This window comes from Corythoichthys intestinalis, chromosome 22, assembly GCF_030265065.1.
Source record: "Corythoichthys intestinalis isolate RoL2023-P3 chromosome 22, ASM3026506v1, whole genome shotgun sequence".
Lineage (NCBI taxonomy): Eukaryota > Metazoa > Chordata > Actinopteri > Syngnathiformes > Syngnathidae > Corythoichthys > Corythoichthys intestinalis.
Window position 1 is genome coordinate 16351548 of NC_080416.1, and position 18783 is coordinate 16370330.

Below are 18783 nucleotides of genomic sequence, written 5' to 3' on the forward strand. Positions count from 1 at the left end.
CTATGAATGTTAACATTTCAGTTTACGCCATCCATCAAATCATAAATCATGGCTACTTCACTGCCGGTCTATAATATTTTAAATGAAAGTAATATTAAACTCAATCCCATTACGGTTGATTTCTTTGTGTCTCTCCAACATTAAGCGACATCATCGACATGGTTCCAGACATCTTACCTATGTTAGACCCCATAACATAACAATTATTGGCGTCATACACTATAAAAATTGATTAAGTCTGTCTGTTTTGTTTTAGACTTCCAGTGGGTTCAAGGAGATGTTTGTGAAGTCCAGCTCATGGTCTACAACCCAATGCCTTACGAGCTTCGAGTGGAGAATGTGGTTAGTAACATTCATAACACAAGTACTTAATTTGTGGCTGATTCTGCCGGAACAGGATCTGGAACTTTATTCTGTCCTCATTCTGTCCAGGGAATTTTTTGGGCTGATTCGCCATCTCTGTGGTAATCGACTTCTTGGTCAAAGTTGTGGAGTACAGTGATCCCTCGTTTTTCGGGGTTAATGGGGACCGGCCGCGATAATGAAAATGTTCAACTACTATACTACTATGTACTACTATATTAACATAGTACGTTAGAATATAAAGTAAGTAAGATTTTGCCTGGCACGGCCTGTTCTCCCTGTATTTTTCAAACACTGTGAGAATAGTCTGGGACCCAGCTCCTTAATGGCCTCTCGAGGCGAACGAAATCATCTGTCCAATCAGATTCGATTATTTGCGTGACGTGTTCTTGCGCGTCGGAAGTCGTCTCCACAACGAGACGGATGGCGAACGGGAGAGCCGAGAATATGTTCCAATCCGTGGCAAAATACATTTTAAATGACCAAAAATGCGTCGACACAAGTCATTGACAACAGTCCGTCTCGTGCTAGCCATGTTGAATAAACACTTTCCATTCTCCGCTCGCGCTAGTTTCTTGTCGCTTTACCAACGTCTCACGTCTGTCCGTCGCTGATTGGTCCACTCAGCTGTCTGTTTGCTGTGGCTGGCTCCGCCCTGGGCATTTGAGCCACCGGACAGTCGCCAGACTCGATTGCTGGAACAGCTATGAGTCTGGAGTTCCAGGCTAAGTAAGATTAGTGCAGTCATGGACTATAGTAAGCAGGCCAGTGTTTCCATTTTTTTTTAATCACAAGGTGCATATGTCATTCAAGAAAAGTTTAGGGCAAAAAAGTGACCCGAGAGTTTAAGATGACGCTCACTACGCTAAATGCTCTCTGTGCACTCTCTGTGTCTCTCAGACATCTCTTGGGTCATTGAAGTTACCAAATTGCAGTAAAGTGCGCCTTTACATCCTCAGTAATGGTAATGGCGTTGCAAAGATGGAAAAAGTAATTAATTAGATTACTCACTACTGACAAAAATAACAGTTATACTAAATTTAACTTAAACGCCGTTATGAATAAAACTAGTTATATCGACTTACGATCTGCCAGCTTGTTGTCTCCTGTCGTCTTCCAAAATTACAACTGGGTGACGGCGCTTCAAGTGTTCGCTCACGGCCGACGTCCTGCCGTGGTATGCACTTCCAAGCTTGGCATTGAAGAGACCGCACACAAGGCGTACCCTCCTTTGTTTCGTTGAAATAAGTCCATTCTTTGGCCACTGGTGTGCTTTTTTTGGCTTTGGGTTACGATCCCCGCTTGCGTTCCGCCATTCTTAACTTTTCACGCATGTATTTTTTTTAACCCTTTAATCACCGTCGACGGAATGATAAGCTAGGACAGCTCTACATATGACACATTTTTTCACTTTATTTCCCAAAGTATAATTAAAAAAAATGTGTGTTTATATATATATATATATATATATATATATATATATATATATATATATGTATATATATTAATAATGTGCCAACCCACTTCAAGCAGATTGGACGTTTGTGGCCGTCAGTGTTGATTTTCGGGCAATTCCTTTTCTTGTTGAGGAATTTAGGGGACACTTCCTGTAGATTTTGGGTTACTGAAGTTATTCAAGAACATCCCTAAATGAATAGGATTTTTTTTTTTTTTTTTTTTTTTTTTTGCGTGTCCAATGTATTAATTCAGATTTAGCACAGGAAATAATGTAGATACATATCAGACATGTTTTTTCACTTTTTTTCCCCAAATTATGATTAAAAAAAACCTAAAACTTATATGTATACTAGTAGATATTTAAATAGTTTTTAAGCACTTCAAATGTAATAATTGTTTGAAACATGTTACTGTCCCACTGAATTATTTCTAAAGAAGAATAAAGTAGAAAAATGCTTGTCTTCATTTAATGCTTCATTGAGTGAGTCCACTCAAATCCGCTCAAGCTGCTCACTTACACACAATAAATTGCCGCAGCAACTGTTTAATAATTTAAACAATGATTGACCCATGCGGCACTTTGAAGTCAGCGCGTCTAGCAAGATCAAACCTTAACCGTCTGTCAATCATTGTTAACTTTATTAAGCAACTCCAGTGCATTGCCTGACCAAGAAAAGCGTCAGGAGCAAGAGTAAGAGACTATGTGATCGGATCGGGACAGCTCTATAAAATACTCTGTTTATTAATTAATTTTTTTAATTGGAAAAAAAACCCTGCAATGGACTGAGGGCGCGAAGTTTGAAGCGCGAAGTAGCGAGGGATCACTGTATTACATTCAGCAGCAATTGGCTTTGGATTATAGAATCATAAGTTTGCCAAAATTAAAAAAAAAAAATCATTTAATGAAATATACGTGTGTAAATATATATATGTACTCTAAATGAATAAATAAAAGCATATTTTGTCATTGACTTTTACTTTTTGTCATTTAGAAGCACAGACAAAAAAAAAAAAACAATGGCGATTTTTGTAATTGACTTTTACTTTTTGTCATTGAGAAACTAAAAAAAATGGCATTTTTGTCATTGACTTTTACTATTTGTCATTGAAAAACACCACCGGAAAAAACGATGGCAATTTTTTTCTTTGCCTTTTCTATTTCGCTTGTCATTGTCTTTTTGCCTTTGCTTTTACCGAAAGGAATGGTCTGGCATTAAATTTGATTGTCTCGGTGATGGGGTAGTTGGCTGAGAGGACCCATCCAGCCTGTCAGCTGCTCCTCAAAGCAGTTGTGAATAGGATTTTTTTTTTCATATCTCTCCGAATAAGTGATGAATCAAAAATCGCACGTGATACAGATTTCAACCCTCTTACTCCGAGACATCACTTTGCTTCAGGTAAACGTGGAGTAATCAACTATCGACAACTATTCCTGTTTGGAAAGCCCCTCCTAACGCTATTTGACTGACAGACCATTCCTTTCGGTAAAAGCAAAGGCAAAGACAATGACAATCAGAATGACGATGACAAGCGAAATACAAAAAGCAAAAAAAAAAGAAAAAAATTGCCATTGTTTTTTACGTTTGTGTTTTTCAATGACAAAAAGTAAAAGTCAATGACAAAATATACTTTTATATTTAAATTTATTTATTAATTTATTTCCCTTTATATTTATTTATTTATTTTAAATTTTGACACTCCTGTGATTCCATATTGGATGTTGTATTATGTAGCGTTATATACTTATTGCCTTTAAGCGAATAGATGAGATGGGAGTATGCGGAAGATTTGGATTCAGGCTTGCGGTAGCTTTTTGTTGCTTACTCTTTTCATTCCGTGCGCTCTCACGTGGGCATTACAATAGTAAGCTGTTATTTCATATCTGTGTTGTTGTCTGCATGAGCTGTCGTACACTAAAAAAAGACTACCTCTAAATGGGAAATCTTTCACACAAGTATGAGTTCCTTGTGCCAAAAATGTATTTTTTCTGCAAGAACTCGCACTTTTGGTTAAAATGTTATTTTCCGCTTGTCATCATTTACCGTCAATATTATCTAAAATTGAGGCTTGTAAGTCCCAGAGCATGCCATGAATTTCAGTCCATTCTATATGGGAATTGTATCTGACTCGTCATCCCTAGGCTATCAAACAGTATGTACTTCCCATTGCAGCACTTTGATTTACAAATTAAGCACCCTTATCCACCGATATCAAAACTAAACAAACCGCTGCATTGTAAAAAGCAATCTACATAAGCGTTCAATTCTTGACCGCCAAACCCCATCAGGTCATACTTGTTTATCGTAGAAAGCCCAATTAAGATCCCTTAAAAGCTTTTTTGGACAATTTAATACTGTATCGGCTCGAGGTGAGAGCAAACTCCTCACTGCTTGACAGTAAGAGGCCATCAGGGGAGCATCACACCGTGCATGCTGCATTACTTTTATGGCTTCGCACAACCCGTCCTGTCAGAGTAGATAACTCCTATATTGAGGTACAAACGACCCTTCATTGTGTTTTTTTTTTTTGTGTAGGATAAAGTTTAAATTGGGCAATCAGCGACTCTAGCTTCCTTTTTATCGTTTATTAGCACCCTGGTAATGGCAGCTTTCTAAGTGGAAAGCATTTTCCTTTTCAAGAAATACTAACATAGCCCAACGTTTATCCTGATAGTGAGAATGTGTTTTCATGCATATTTTGGTGAAGATTATGAAACCAACAGATGAACGTGTTGCGACATAAAATCAGTCAATTTATCGCACGGTAAATAAAAATGACGTCGGTAAAATCACTGACATCACATGCATGACGAAAATAGAAGACTAGTCCCCATTTTTTTTTTTTTTTTTTTTTTTGACCGAATGTAAAGCTTATGGTTAGCCGTAGACTTCATAATGATATTGATGTGACACCTTCCCCAGACAATGCGCCACACTTTCAAGTAGGAGACCGTCCCGCACTCCGCTTCAATCGGTCATAGTTGGTCGCAGTTATTCTAAAACACATGCAGCGATCCAACGCCTGATTTAGGTTGAAAAAGTACAAAAGCTGTACCGTATACAAACAAGAGTGATTTGTTCAGTGATTCAAGGTAATTATTAGGGTTGTTCCGATCATGTTTTTTTGCTCCCGATCCGATCCCAATCGTTTTAGTTTGAGTATCTGCCGATCCCGATATTTCCCCAACCAATTGCTATTTTTGCTCCCGATTCAATTCCAATCATTCCCGATCATTTTTCCCGATCATTTTTCCCGATCATATACATTTTGGCAATGCATGAAGAAAAAAATGAATAAAACTCGGATGAATATATACATTCAACATACAGTACATAAGTACTGTATTTGTTTATTATGACAATAAATCCTCAAGATGGCATTTACATTATTAACATTCTTTCTGTGAGAGGGAGAGGGAGAAAGACTTGTAATTCTTAAAGGATAGATGTGACTTTGTGTTTTGTGACTAAATATTGCCATCTAGTGTATTTGTTGAGCTTTCAGTAAATGATACTGTAGCCATTTAACTTCTGCCCAAATGCATGATGGGAAGTGCAACCATGACTGTGCGTATTGGTACCAATTGATATATCTTCTCTGCGCTGGAAAATAACATAGGGTGTTAAGAAAAAGATCAACCACTACCATTCTTCCCCACATTGCTTCCCACAATATTTCTAATTGTTGAGACAGGGACTGTAAGGCTTTATCCATTTAAAAACAGGCTCCAAAGGCTGCCGACAGTCAGGAAATTAGAATATTGTGTATTCTAATTTCCTGAGACAGTCCTGTATATATACGCAGGACTGTCTCAGGAAATTAGAATATTGTGTATTCTAATTTCCTGAGACAGTCCAGTATACGTAAAACGGAGCCATTATAGATTGAACGCGACAATGCGTGAGTGGGTAGTACAGCGCATGCGTTAATTGCGTTAAACATTATAATGTAATTACCGCCATTAACGCGCTAAGTTTGATAGCCTTACTTTAAGCCAAATCTAAAGACTCTGGATGAGTGTTAAATACGTTAAATACAATTAGAAAATGATTTAATTAAAAAAAAAATATATACAGTATATATATTGAAAAAGGCATGTCCGATATTTTTTTGCCGATTCCGATACTTTGAAAATGACGTGATCGGACCTGATCGATCGGCATTCCGATCGATAGGGACAGCTTAAGTAATTATTATATTTTCCGTACCATGCATCCATGCATCTTGAAACGTTGTGAGAAAAAAATCAATGGGAGAAATTAACCGCTATGGCATTGCTGTCATAATTTGCAATATTTCCGTAAATTAAATGCTAACTGCCCGGTTTTTTGCTGATACCCAAAAATCGAGACTGTTTTACGTTCATATATTATAAAGAATTCAGGGATTTAAGCATTTGTACACAAGAATTTTCAACGTAAAAAGCTCTTTGTGGTGATAAGGCGGCCCCACAGTGGTTTAAAGACTAGCAGCACATCTGACATATTTACGTAAAATAAATGCGAGCTGCCCGTTTTTTTTTTTTTTTTTTTCTCTTAACCAAGAATCGAGACTGTTTAACGTCCATATCTATAAAGAAGTCAGGGGTTTAAGCATTTATTCACAATAATTTTCAACGTTAAAAGCTTTTTGTGGTGATAAGGCGGCGCCACAGTGGCTTAAAGACTAGCCCTACCTTCGACATATATACGTAAAATAAATGCTAACTGCCCATTTTTTGCTGCTAACCAAGAATCTAGACTGTTTTGCATGCATATCTATAAAGAATTCAGGGATTTAAGCATTTATTCACAAGAATTTTCAATGTAAAAAGCTCATTGTCTGTGATTCCACTCGGTCAGCTTTGACGGAGATAGGCCCCCTATTAATCGGCCCCGCGTCCCGTGTCAATATATTATGAAGTTTATGGGTTAGCGGCTTAGCAAATGTATTTCCGGTGAACATTTCAAAATAAAAGCACAGCATGTTCAACAGGGAAATTAAGATTTTTGGAATTAATCTCACATATTTCATATTTAACACTACGAATAGCTTTAAAATGACACGCGCGCTTAAGATGAATTATTTTGGATGAAATAAACACTTTTGATGTGCTCTAATTGGCAGAGAACAAAAATGGCGGGTTTTTCACCTATTCTGTATTCTGCACTTAGCTAGCTTTCAGATGACTCATTATGCATTGTGTGAATGTTTTTTTTGTTTTTTTTAAGATTATTTTTATTATGGTTTGCGTTTTATTCAAGAATAATAATTTATTGCATTTGAATGGTTTATTTTTTGGGATGTTTTGTCACAACATTAGGGGTTGAATTGGTTTAAAAAATGACAATAATTGCATATCGGCAATAATTTATTAGACAGTATATTGCCTACTAAAATGTTATCGCGACAGGCCTACTACAGGAGCATCATTGGTTCACATGGAAAATAACTATTCTACAAAACCTATTTTTCATGCAACATCTTATTTGATTCTCATGATAGCAGGCTCACTTTATATATTTCTCTTCCTCTGACGAGCTGTGCAATTTCTGTTCATGCCATAATGTACTCATTTAGCTAACTAAACTTCCGCCTAGGAAAAACACTGTTATAGCTATCAAGATGATATGAAGCTTACAAGCAATGTACTATTTTTCAAAAGTGACTTCTGCATGTATTAGAAACATTTTGTCACATAAATGTGCCGCAGCTTTGAAGTAGCCGGTAATTGTGTTATACATCTAGTTGTTGGATTCACCGCTCTCACATGTGTCACCCAAAATATCCGGAAAATAAACCAAAGTATCCAGTCAGGATCATTTAGAAAATGTTTAGACCAACTGGAAAAATATTTGCATCACTTACTTTCAGATGTTACAAATACCATCACTCTATTCACATCTGGCGCTTGTAACGGCTGAGTGAAAAATAATTTCGACAAATATCATAGAAAAATCCGCCGTTGTCAAGTCTTGGTTGACTCGTGTGCACTTTGATTTCTGGTAACTCATATTTGGAGCGCAATTTCCCAGAAAGATGGGGTCAAACAGTGACAAGCATCTCATTACTGCCCCACACCCCCCACGTCTCGAGGTGCAATGATCAGGTAGCAGATGGAGACATAAGCCTCTCGCAGCTGTGCAGCAGCGGTTAACTTCAGGTGCTGTTGTAGAATCATGCGGTGGAGAGGCTCTCTGCCAAATGTAAGTGAGGATAGCATGGATGTGTGGATGGACACACATTAGAGCTGCAACTAACGAGTATTTTTATAACCGATTAATTGGGCGATTAATTAAACAATTAATCGTATTGATGTCACTTTTTTAATTACCTTCACAATTTACCTTGAAGTTGTTTTTAAGCATGTGGTAAGTAGCAATGAAGACAAAATGTATGACTGTTTCCTTCAAAATGTTTTTATTTCAGCTACCTGATATAATTTGTACTGTAGTCTACAACTGTACTGTTTTAAGCACATAACTTGTTAGGTTTTTCTCAGTCCACAAATTAGGACAAAATTTGTGTTCGGTCGATAATAATAAAAAAAAGTGCTGCTGACTGACGTTTTTTTCTGCGCCGATATAAATTGTGTCAATGACTAATTTATTTTCTTTAAAGGGATCCACAGATAGAAAGACTTGTAGTTCTTAAAAGATGAACGTTATTATGAGTTAAAATAATTGGATATTGAAAGCCCTCTTGATGTTTTTGTTTCCGTACAATTTGTAAAAGTAGTTGCCGTTGTTGTTGACGTCACATGGTTACGCTGCCGAGCTTCCACAGTTTGACTCTCGCGACATAAACGTCCTCTGTTCAACCCTTTCAATTTGAACCCCAGAGGAACATTAACTCATTTGCTCCCGGAACCGTATAAATACGTTTTATTTTTAAATGCTCAACTGTCCCGCAACCGTATTTATACGTCATTTGCGGTTTTTTTTTATAAGAAGCATATATAGCTTCCGCTGTATCTGAGAAACAAAGAAAAACGCTCCAAACCAATTTTAAAGCAGTAAAACTGGCCACTGGAGGGCAGTAACGCATTTTGGAAGACTAGACAAGCCGATTCAACAGCAGTGAACGGCCGGCCAGCATTGTCAAAGCGCTGGCGGATTGAGCCCAGGCGGCGCTCCGTCCGGACAAAACAACGAGAGGACGCCTGGGACACCAGGCGCTGGACGGTCGTGCAAAACGAGTGAAACCCCCCGTGGAGCGGCTCGCCTAGCAGACCCCGCAGAAATGCAAAAATAATCCATTTTTTGAGACAGACAACGATGAGGGAAAAGTTTACACAGCTGACGTGGCGACAACGGCGTCATCTCGGCGACAAACCGTCATCTCTCAGTCGTTGTGTGTGAATAAATTGTTAGTATTCTATCTAAAGCTCTATTTGTCTGGTTGTTCATAGTATTTTGTAAAAGGAAAACATTATTCAGATGTTTTGGATGTAACTAATGCAAAAAATAGCTTTGTTAAAGTCAAAGTTATGTTTGAAATGTATGCGTTTACAAAAAGCTCATTTTCTCCGTTTTTTCATCAGAAATTGGAAAATTGCTCAAACTAAGCTATTTTCTAATGCTGATTTCTAAAGAATGGAAAAAGATACGAACTTACTTTTTTTTTCTGCTGAAAGAAGAGAGTCCAATCTTTCTTTTGGTGGGTTCAAAGTTTATATAGCAATAGAACAGAATTTTCTGTGGGCCTTGCAAAATCAGTCAAAATCCAGAAAAAACGGCCGGGAGCGAACGGCCTTGCTCTGGTGAAAATGGCTGGGAGTGAAAGAGTTAATGACGGCACTGTCGATATTTCGCAAAACGAGCAGCAAAAGCAAAATGAAAAAGAAAGACGGGATGAGATGAGGGTAGAAAAATCGGTGTTCTGCCAAAATGTGCTACACCGGCGAAATGTATTACGAGAGACTAATTTGACACCAAAAGTACTACCGTGTGTTTTCAGTGTGTTTTTTTTTTTTTTTAGCTGCATACAGACAAAACATACTAAATATGCCTTAAGAAAATACTTAAACGTAGTAATGCATCCAACAATGGACTGGAATCATCTGATGATACGTAGTGACTTGAGAAGTAGAGGATCAAATAAGGGTGGTATAAATATGCTATGTGGTCAACAGATCAACAATGTGCTTTAAAGCTACCACAAGAAAACACAATGCTTAAAAGTATGAGAGGGAAACATGCAAAAAGAATTTTGAGGCAATGAAAAGGTATTAAAAGACTCAATAAAAACACAAATAGTAAGGACTTGCCGCTTTTAACCGATGTGCCCATGTGTTTGACGTCTTGCTGTGTAGGAAGGACTCTTGCGACATAAACATGTCATCTGTTTAACCCTTTCAATTTGAACCCGAGAGGAACATTAATGGGCATGACAGCACTATCGATATTTCACAAAATGAGCAGCAAAAGCAAAATGAACAGGAAAGATGGGATGAGACGTGACGAAAGTAGGGGGGAAAAAAAGCGTTCTTCCAAAATATGCTACACCGGCGAAAAGTTACAAGAGGCAAATTTGACACCCAGCGTACTACCGTGTGCTTTCAGCTTGTTTTGTTTAGATGCATAAAGACAAAACACACTAAAGATGCCTTAAGAAAATACTTAAACGTAGTAATATCAAATAAGGGTGGTTTAAATACGCTATGTGACTAATGTGGTCAACAGATCAACAATCTGCTTTAAAGCTACCACAAGAAAACACAATGCTAAAAAGTATGAGAAGGAAACACATGCAAAAGTATTTTGAGGCAATGAAAAGGTAATAAAAGACACACAGTAAATACTCGCCACTTTTAACCGATGAGCGCATGTGTTTGACGTCTTGCCGCGGAGAAGGAATTGCAGTAACCCGGTAGTATTCGTCGAGTGACAACGACAATCTACGTCATCACCCTCACCGTCCGTAAAGCATAGCGCCCTCCGTAGGTCAAAATATTTTTTTTTAAATATTTTTAAATCAATGGCAATATTTTATGTGTTTCTAATAACATATTTTGGTAAAAGAGAACAATTGTGACTTATTCGAGCTTACAAGTATTTAAATCCGAGGTTCCCTTTAAGCAAACTAAACAACAAAATAGAAAAAGGAGGCAGACAGCAATGAATCTGTTTTCTTTATCAAACAGTTGTTCATAAATACAATCCAAATCTCTAAGCAGTTATATATTGGTGTATGTGTGTGGATTCTTTATAAAAAAAAAAAAAAATTAGACAACTTTATTATCTAACATTAAGTCAAGTGCTAATATGCTTCTCCACAACACAATACAAGTGGACACTTCAGACAGTAATTAGCATAATCGCTAACTAGCTAAGCGCTCCGTGCTAAGTTGTAACATCTCATCAACAAAGAATACAAAAAATCATTTAAAAACAATCATTTACTCTTCTCTGACAGAAGCACCCTGGATCTAACAACACAAAAGATCTACCGTAATTTTCGGACTATAAGCCGCTACTTTTTTCCTTCATTTTGAATCCTGCGGCTTATAGTCCAGTGCTTATTTGTTGATTTATTTGGGTTAATAGGTAACACCTTATTTGACAGCGGCATCAAAAAAAACTTTCATAAGACAGTCATAATTATGACATGACACTATCATGGGCATTACTGAATGCTGATGACAGATGTCATTATGTGTCATCCAGCAAATTATGTCACTAACTCCATTTATGTCCAGCTTGGATCTTTTACTTCCATTTAAAAGTAAGATCATTTTCCGGATAACACTAAATGACATCTGCTATAAGCATTCACTAATGCTAATGACAGTTTCATGTCATAATTATGATTGTGCAATGACAGTATTATGGTGTCACTGTCAAATAAAGTGTTACCAGATACTATAACTAGCAAATAATGAAACAACTGTAACAGTAACTGAAGAAATCATTGGCACAGAACATGAATTTTGATTGTTATTTACATCTGTTGCACTGCAATGCATGCTAGGAGGCATGTTGGACATTGACACCAGGTGGCAAAAGGGGTTGACTGTCTCCCACAAGGGAGCAGTGATGGCCAAATGAAGCTTCTTGAAGCAATGAAGCTTTGCAGCCAATTGGTTCAAAGGTTCATGGTGGTTCATTTGGTCTTATGACAGTCGTATGATGCCACTGTCAAATAAAGTGTTACCGATTAAAATCTTTTGGTGTAAATATCCCATACAATCAGGACAGCTGCTGCTTATAATCCAGTGCGGCTTATCTATGAACAAATGCCGTTTTTGTGTCAAATTTGGTGGGTGGCGGCTTATAGACAGGTGCGCCTTAATAGTGTAAAAATTACGGTAACTCTCGACACTTTGTGATATAATTAAATTGCCAACCCAACAGCAGCAGCAGTGAACTCTCTCTCTCTTGCTCTAATCACTGGCGATGCCTCTCATTACACACAAACAAGGACCCAAACGGGACTGCTCATAGCTGCCAGCAAAAATCGATTATAAAATTAGTTGGCAACTAATTTATTAATGGATTAGTGGTTGCAACCTTGACACACATAATTGCCAAAGTCATTTTCAATTTACTGCCACAATATCAACAGAGAGGCCTCCAGGTACGCATTGTAAACTGTTCTCAATTGCCTACCTGAATCAACAAATTCTGAGGGTGATTTTAAAAGAAGTCGATCAGCAGTGGCTCAAACAGTACAATTCACAGTTCTGATCGTTACTGTTAGTAAAACAGAGTAATTAACCTTTTCAAGGCCAAACGCTAAATGAAGGATTTCCAATAGGTTACCGGCGATACTCTCTCCTACTTTGCGCCTTACTTACAATTATACCAAGGACGTTCTAAATGAAAGCTTTAAAAGCTCCTGCATCTTAGGCGGCCTTTTTCTCTGTGAGGTAGTGTCTGCTTGTTACGGATTGATGTAGTCGTTGCGTCACTGCGGTCTGTCTCGCACAGCGTGTACCAGGAATCTAAATGCACTCTGTCAAAAGGCGGTGTGATTGCATGTTGCATGGAACGCATTTCAGTCAGTGTATGCTTACAGTGAATCAGTTGGATGCTGCCTGTGCGTGACTACATGCAGGTTAGTTCAGTTACTCTTTGGAAATATGGTGATCTGCTTTCCTTTCATTAGTTGGAGAAAATCAGTATTGTGGACGGAATTCATAAGCAATTTAAAAAAAAAAAAAAAAAAATGCAGGCTGCCATCCCTCTCTCTGTACACGGATTGGACGTCTGTGGGTCTGTAGCAACTTGTTGGTTCCTTTTATTTATTTTTTTAAATAGAGTTTGAGTTAGTTTGAGTATCTGCCGATCCCGATATTTCCCGATCCGATTGCTTTTTTTTTTTTTTTTTTTGCTCCCGATTCAATTCCAATCATTCCCGATAATTTTTCCTGATCATATACATTTTGGCAATGCATTAAGAAAAAAATAAAACTCAGACGAATATATACATTCAACATACAGTACATAAGTACTGTATTTGTTTATTATGGCAATAAATCCTCAAGATGGCATTTACATTATTAACATTCTTTCTGTGAGAGGGATCCACGGATAGAAAGACTTGTAATTCTTAAAGGGTAAATGTAACTTTGTATATTGTGACTAAATATTGCCATCTAGTGTATTTGTTTAGCTTTCAGTAAATGATACTGTAGCCAGTTAACTGTTCTGCCCAAATGCATGATGGGAATTGCAACCATGACTCTGTGTAGTGGTACCAATTGATATATCTTCTCTGCAATGGGAGATAACATTGGGTGTTTAGAAAAAGATCAATTACTACCTTTCTTCCCCACATTGCTTCCCACGATATTTCTAATCATAGGGAGAGGGATTGTAAGGCTTTAGCCAATTAAAAAAAGGCTCCAAAGGCTGCCAGAATTCACTCTACCCATTTTACGCTGCCTTTTAGCTCTATATATAGGTAAAACGGCGCCATTACAGATTGAACGCGACAATGCGTGAGTGGGTCGTGCAGCGCATGCGTTAATTGCGTTAAATATTTTAACGTGATAAATTAAAAAAAAAAATTAATTACCGCCGTTAACGGGATAAATTTGATAACCCTACCTTAAGCCTAAACTAAAGACTTTGGATGAGTGTAACATATTATGTCTGTAACGTTAAATACATTTAGAAAACGATTTGATTAAAAAAAAATATATATATATATTAAAAAAAGGCATGTCCGATATTTTTATGCCGATTCCGATACTTTGAAAATGACGTGATCGGACCCGATCCGGGACATCTCTAGTAGTAATGCGTTACATGTACTCAGTTACATTTACTTGAGTAACCTTTTGAGAAAAATGTACTTGTAAGAGTAGTTTTCCTAAGCCATACTTTTTACTTGAGTAGATTTGTGAAGAAAAAAAAAAAAAAAACGCTATTTTTACTCTGCTACTTTGGGCTACACAGAAGTAGATTAGATTTATTTCATTTTTTTCCCAGCGATGCCAAGAGTAGCTCTACCAATTTCACCAATGAGACGTCGCAACAATAATCACATGACTCCATTATACCAATCAGATGCAAGCTTGCTGTTCTATGATCACACCAGCCTGTTCAGTTACGTGGTGTCTTTAAAGCACTGTAAAAAATAAAGTATTTGATATGGAGTTCTGCCCTCAACATGACTCGAAAGCCCAGTCTTTATTTGGCACCGTTTGACCACGGAAAACCGGAGATATGATCCTTTTAGTTTCATAATAGTAACCATGAAGGAACTACAGCATTCACTATTCAAACAAGGAACTATTATTTACACTAGAGGGCACTCATGCTCTTTGGATGAATAATGCTTCATTTCTGTCATTTTTTTTTCTCGTGCTGGAATTCAATGACTTTTTTTTTTCTTGTATTACTTTGGCTTAATGTGGTTATGTAATGGGTTATTGTACAGTATCACTGTAATAACAGTTCATACTGATAACTTTGTGCTGAGAAAAAAAAAATCTTGTTTAAAAAAAAAAAAAAGAATCAAACAAATTTGTAAGCAGTCACTCACAATGTTACTCATTACTTGATTATTCTTTTCACCAAATACTTTTTTTATTTGTACTTGAGTACATTTGGTGGATGACTACTTTAACTTTATTAATATAATTTTGGAAGTAATGCTACTCTTACTTGAGTACAGTTTTTGGCTACTTTATCCACCTCTGCTAGAGAGACATGGCACACTACCCCGCTTTGGTCAGTTTGAATCAAAAACTCTGTTTTCAGGTGTGAATGCAATCATTTAAAGCTTTTTAGTGATAAGGGTGAACCTCAGATGCTCTGTAACTTTTACATCAGTTACATATAGTAAGTCTGTTCCTCCTCCATTGGATTTAGGGTTTGCTGACCTCCGGAGTCGAGTTTGAGTCGCTTCCTGCTGCGCTGTCGCTGCCTGCAGAATCCGGTCTTTACCCTGTCACTTTGGTTGGTGTCCCACAAACCTCTGGCAATATCACCGTGCACGGTGAGTTGCATCTCATCTGAACCCTGTTTTCCAAAATCCAAAGCCATCTAAAGGTCAATAATTGCCCGTTTGATCCAAGGCTACCACACGTCGGTGTTTGGTGTAAACAGTGATTGTCTACTGGATGGTCTGCCAGGCGTCAAGACTGACGGATGCCTGGTTGAAGTCATTCCCTCGCTTCCTCGTCTCCAGCTCAGTACGTCACTACCACGGTGAGAGAAACACTTTCATACTGTATCTTCACTGTATAGCTGTCAACTCTGCTAAGAAATCCAGGTTTTTCAACATGTTTGCTGATTTGATTAGGACTACATTTTGAAGGCTGGGGATTAGACCAAGAAGAAATTGGTGTAGTGTTATTAATTTTTTTTTTTTGTTTTTAATTTGGCCTTGGTGTAAGCCCGAGGAGCAAAGTTGCCTCAACAATGTTTCAAGGAACTTTGCAGTTTTTGAACGTTTACTTCAGATGCATGAAATAATAATAAACCCAGTCCATTTTGTTGTTGATGGTGTGTGCTTTTTGTTGAGCTGCCTTTCCCCACATTCTCAGAATTCAACATCCTGACAGTTGCTGCAAACTTTCCTCAGCGGACACCCACAAAAAAAAACACAACAAGGATATACAAGGAATATACAATACAAAACATGTTTTTGTTTAAAAACATGTGCAAACCTGTAAAAATAAGTTACAAAACATGTTAGAGTTTAAAATGTACATTTCATAGAGGAAAAATGCATTTTTAATGCTTCTGTGGCAATCCCGTTTCATATTTACCAGTGTGCTAAGAAATTTCAAAATTCGGTAGAAAAAGATTCCCATTAGTGCTACGTGAAAGACTTACTATTTTGGTGGAAAAGCGCTCTATAAGTATAACACCATTTACCATTTATTTTCCAAAAATGGATACCGTAATTTTTTGGACTACAGGTGGTCCCTGGGCTGCGATCGAGTTTCATTCCTACGCTGTCGACATAATTTCAACATAAAATGGAATGAACCCTTTAAGCAACCCTAATTACTCACTCTCCAAATAACTATCCAAAAACATGTATTATATGTCGAACTATGAACACACTATTAAAAAATACAATACAATAATGACAAAGAGTGTACAAAAATGCTTGGAAGTAAATCAATAGAGACATATCTGCTTACAAAAACATACCTCAATGGCTGCACAATAATACCGAGGGAAATAAGGTCCAAATCTTTGATAATTCAACAAGGAAACCGACAGCTATTAGTGGCACCGGTCCAGCAGTAAAATTGAACGCTACTCAATAAGCTAGCGGGCTAATAGCGAGCTAACAGTGTAGGGCATCACCGAGTCCGTGCCGTTAACAGTTTCTCTGCCTTTTTAAAATGTTAACTGGCGTTCACCCCCGCTTCCCAACATGAAAGAAACATTCAAAACTAACAGAACATAGCACTGGCGTGACGTAAGCAAATCCCAGTGCAACAAAGGAAAGTGGACCCATAATATTGAGGGTTGGTTGAAGCAGAGGGGTCCAAACAGGAAAGTGAAAATGCCCAACCCCATTTTGTCCCGCCCGCCACAAACAGTCATAACTTGGCAGATATACAACATACAGTATATGCGGCAAACTTCTCGTGCTTGGCGAGAGTCGTACCCTGAAGGCTCCTGTAGGGGTCATTTGGTTCAACTCTGCAGCGCCAACTAGTGGCAGCTAGAGGCATACGAAATGTCCGATTCTTAGATAATTCGCGATTCGGCCGCTGAAGATTAGAGAACGATTCACATACATCCAAATTCCGACTGATTGAAATATGCCAAGTAAAGCGTATTTAAAACACAGCGCGGTTTTCGGGACGCAATGAGGAAAGGACCGAGAGTAAACATAATGGTCAACTCACGGATCTGGCTCAACTCATGCCGCCAGATAAAAAAGCAACAATACCTTACTGTGGCCGACAGCCGCTACAAATTACGGCCACACAATGCTACGGTAGATATCAAATGGATAAAGAACCAGATGCGAAATGACAAACTCGGCGGAGTTGGCAAACAGCCGCCATCTTAAAGCTTCTCTGGAAGGCTTTTGTAGCCTTCGAGCAATGCTAATTAACTTTTTATCCAAAATACTGCTAAATTGGCAAAATCTTGACTTGAATCTATCTTTAAATGATGAACCAATTTTAAATCTTTCACATGTCGAAAGTAGACGGAAGGGAAATTATGGAATAACGGGAAAAATATTAACAACTTTAAAGGTTGATTCACAAAATTAAATGAATGTAGTTTAAAGCTGCTGATACAGAATGAGGACTTCAGTATTTTATTTACGGTTTTGAACTGTTAACTTGATACTGAAATAGTAGTTTATTTAAGCCTGAGAGGATTTTTGTACAATTTTTGTAACAAATGTACGAAACATTAAAAGCAGCTGACAGCTAGCGGGAGTGCATCAATAATCGGTGTATAATTGAATCGTAGCCTCTGAATCGTAATCGAATCGTTAGGTGTCCCAAGATTCCCACCTATAGTGGCAACAGAAAGTCGCTCATTTTACATGTCCAGTTCTTTTCAGGTTGGTCATTGTAGTTACAAGACCTTTTGTAATACTACATTTTAAGGCCCATGTCAACATGCCTTTGTCTGTTGCCATGACAACCATTAGTTCGCCATTAAAAGAAAGCAGATTTTTTTTCAGGGACTTACACAGTTTACAGAGTCACGAAATCCAGCACACTTGGTGGAACTGGCCCAGTTAGAAGGTTGAATTTTGGTTTTGGAATAAGGGCATGGCTGCACAGCTCAGTAGCACCTCCTTTTTTGCAGGACCCTCTTCAATAGGGTTTTTTTCTCCTAGGTGTGTGAATTTTTAATCCCTCAAAAAGAGGCGAGTTTAAATTAGGTTCTCATGAAATGATGAGAGAGGGACGATCTGCCACCACCCTGACCTGCGTGCCGTCCAAGTTGCGCCAAACTGCGAGGGCCCGTTCAGTCCTCCTTGCAGGCCTAGTTTAATTTGAATCTTTTTTTCTAATCGAATTACTCGAGTTAATCGATTAATCGTTGCACCGCTAGTTCAGTTGCATTTATTAATATATTGCAGTACAATTCTCATTTGACTTCTGTGCAATTCAGTTTAATTGAATCGATATTCACTACCATATAGTTCTGTAGCTTGGATACATAGATTTTGTGAAATACAAACACCTTTGCTAAACCCCGCTTGACAGAGGTGACGCCAGCTCTGTTCAGCATTGTGTCTTAGTCATTACCACTTTTGTGAACTTTGTTCAATGGCACCCTCCAATTAGCAGGGATTTTAGCAAGGACACATTTTGCCACTTTTGATTTGCAAAAAGCCAGCCTATTTTGTTTACATGTGCAAGACGCAGGCTCCCCCCTGCGAGCAACATGAGAGAAGGGAATGAATTGAATTACAGCGAGGAAACAAGCTTCTGATCCTGCTGAAAGCATAACCGCGGCAAAACCTTCACGCCTTCAAGTACAACACTTTTGATGTGGAGGATCTTTTTGTTCTTTTTCGGCTTCCAAGACTACT

General features: G+C 37.9%; 1 protein-coding gene across 3 annotated transcripts in view; it reads left to right on the top strand.

Moving 5' to 3' along the window:
• trappc9 (trafficking protein particle complex subunit 9) overlaps nucleotides 1-18783 on the top strand; it is a 280127-nt gene that overhangs the window by 58216 nt on the left and 203128 nt on the right. For all 3 annotated transcript variants that reach the window (XM_057828240.1, XM_057828241.1, XM_057828242.1), the window contains 3 exons: nucleotides 257-342; nucleotides 15123-15249; nucleotides 15329-15461. In XM_057828240.1, coding sequence (XP_057684223.1) covers nucleotides 257-342; nucleotides 15123-15249; nucleotides 15329-15461 — 346 coding nt within the window. The remainder of the gene's footprint in view (nucleotides 1-256; nucleotides 343-15122; nucleotides 15250-15328; nucleotides 15462-18783) is intronic.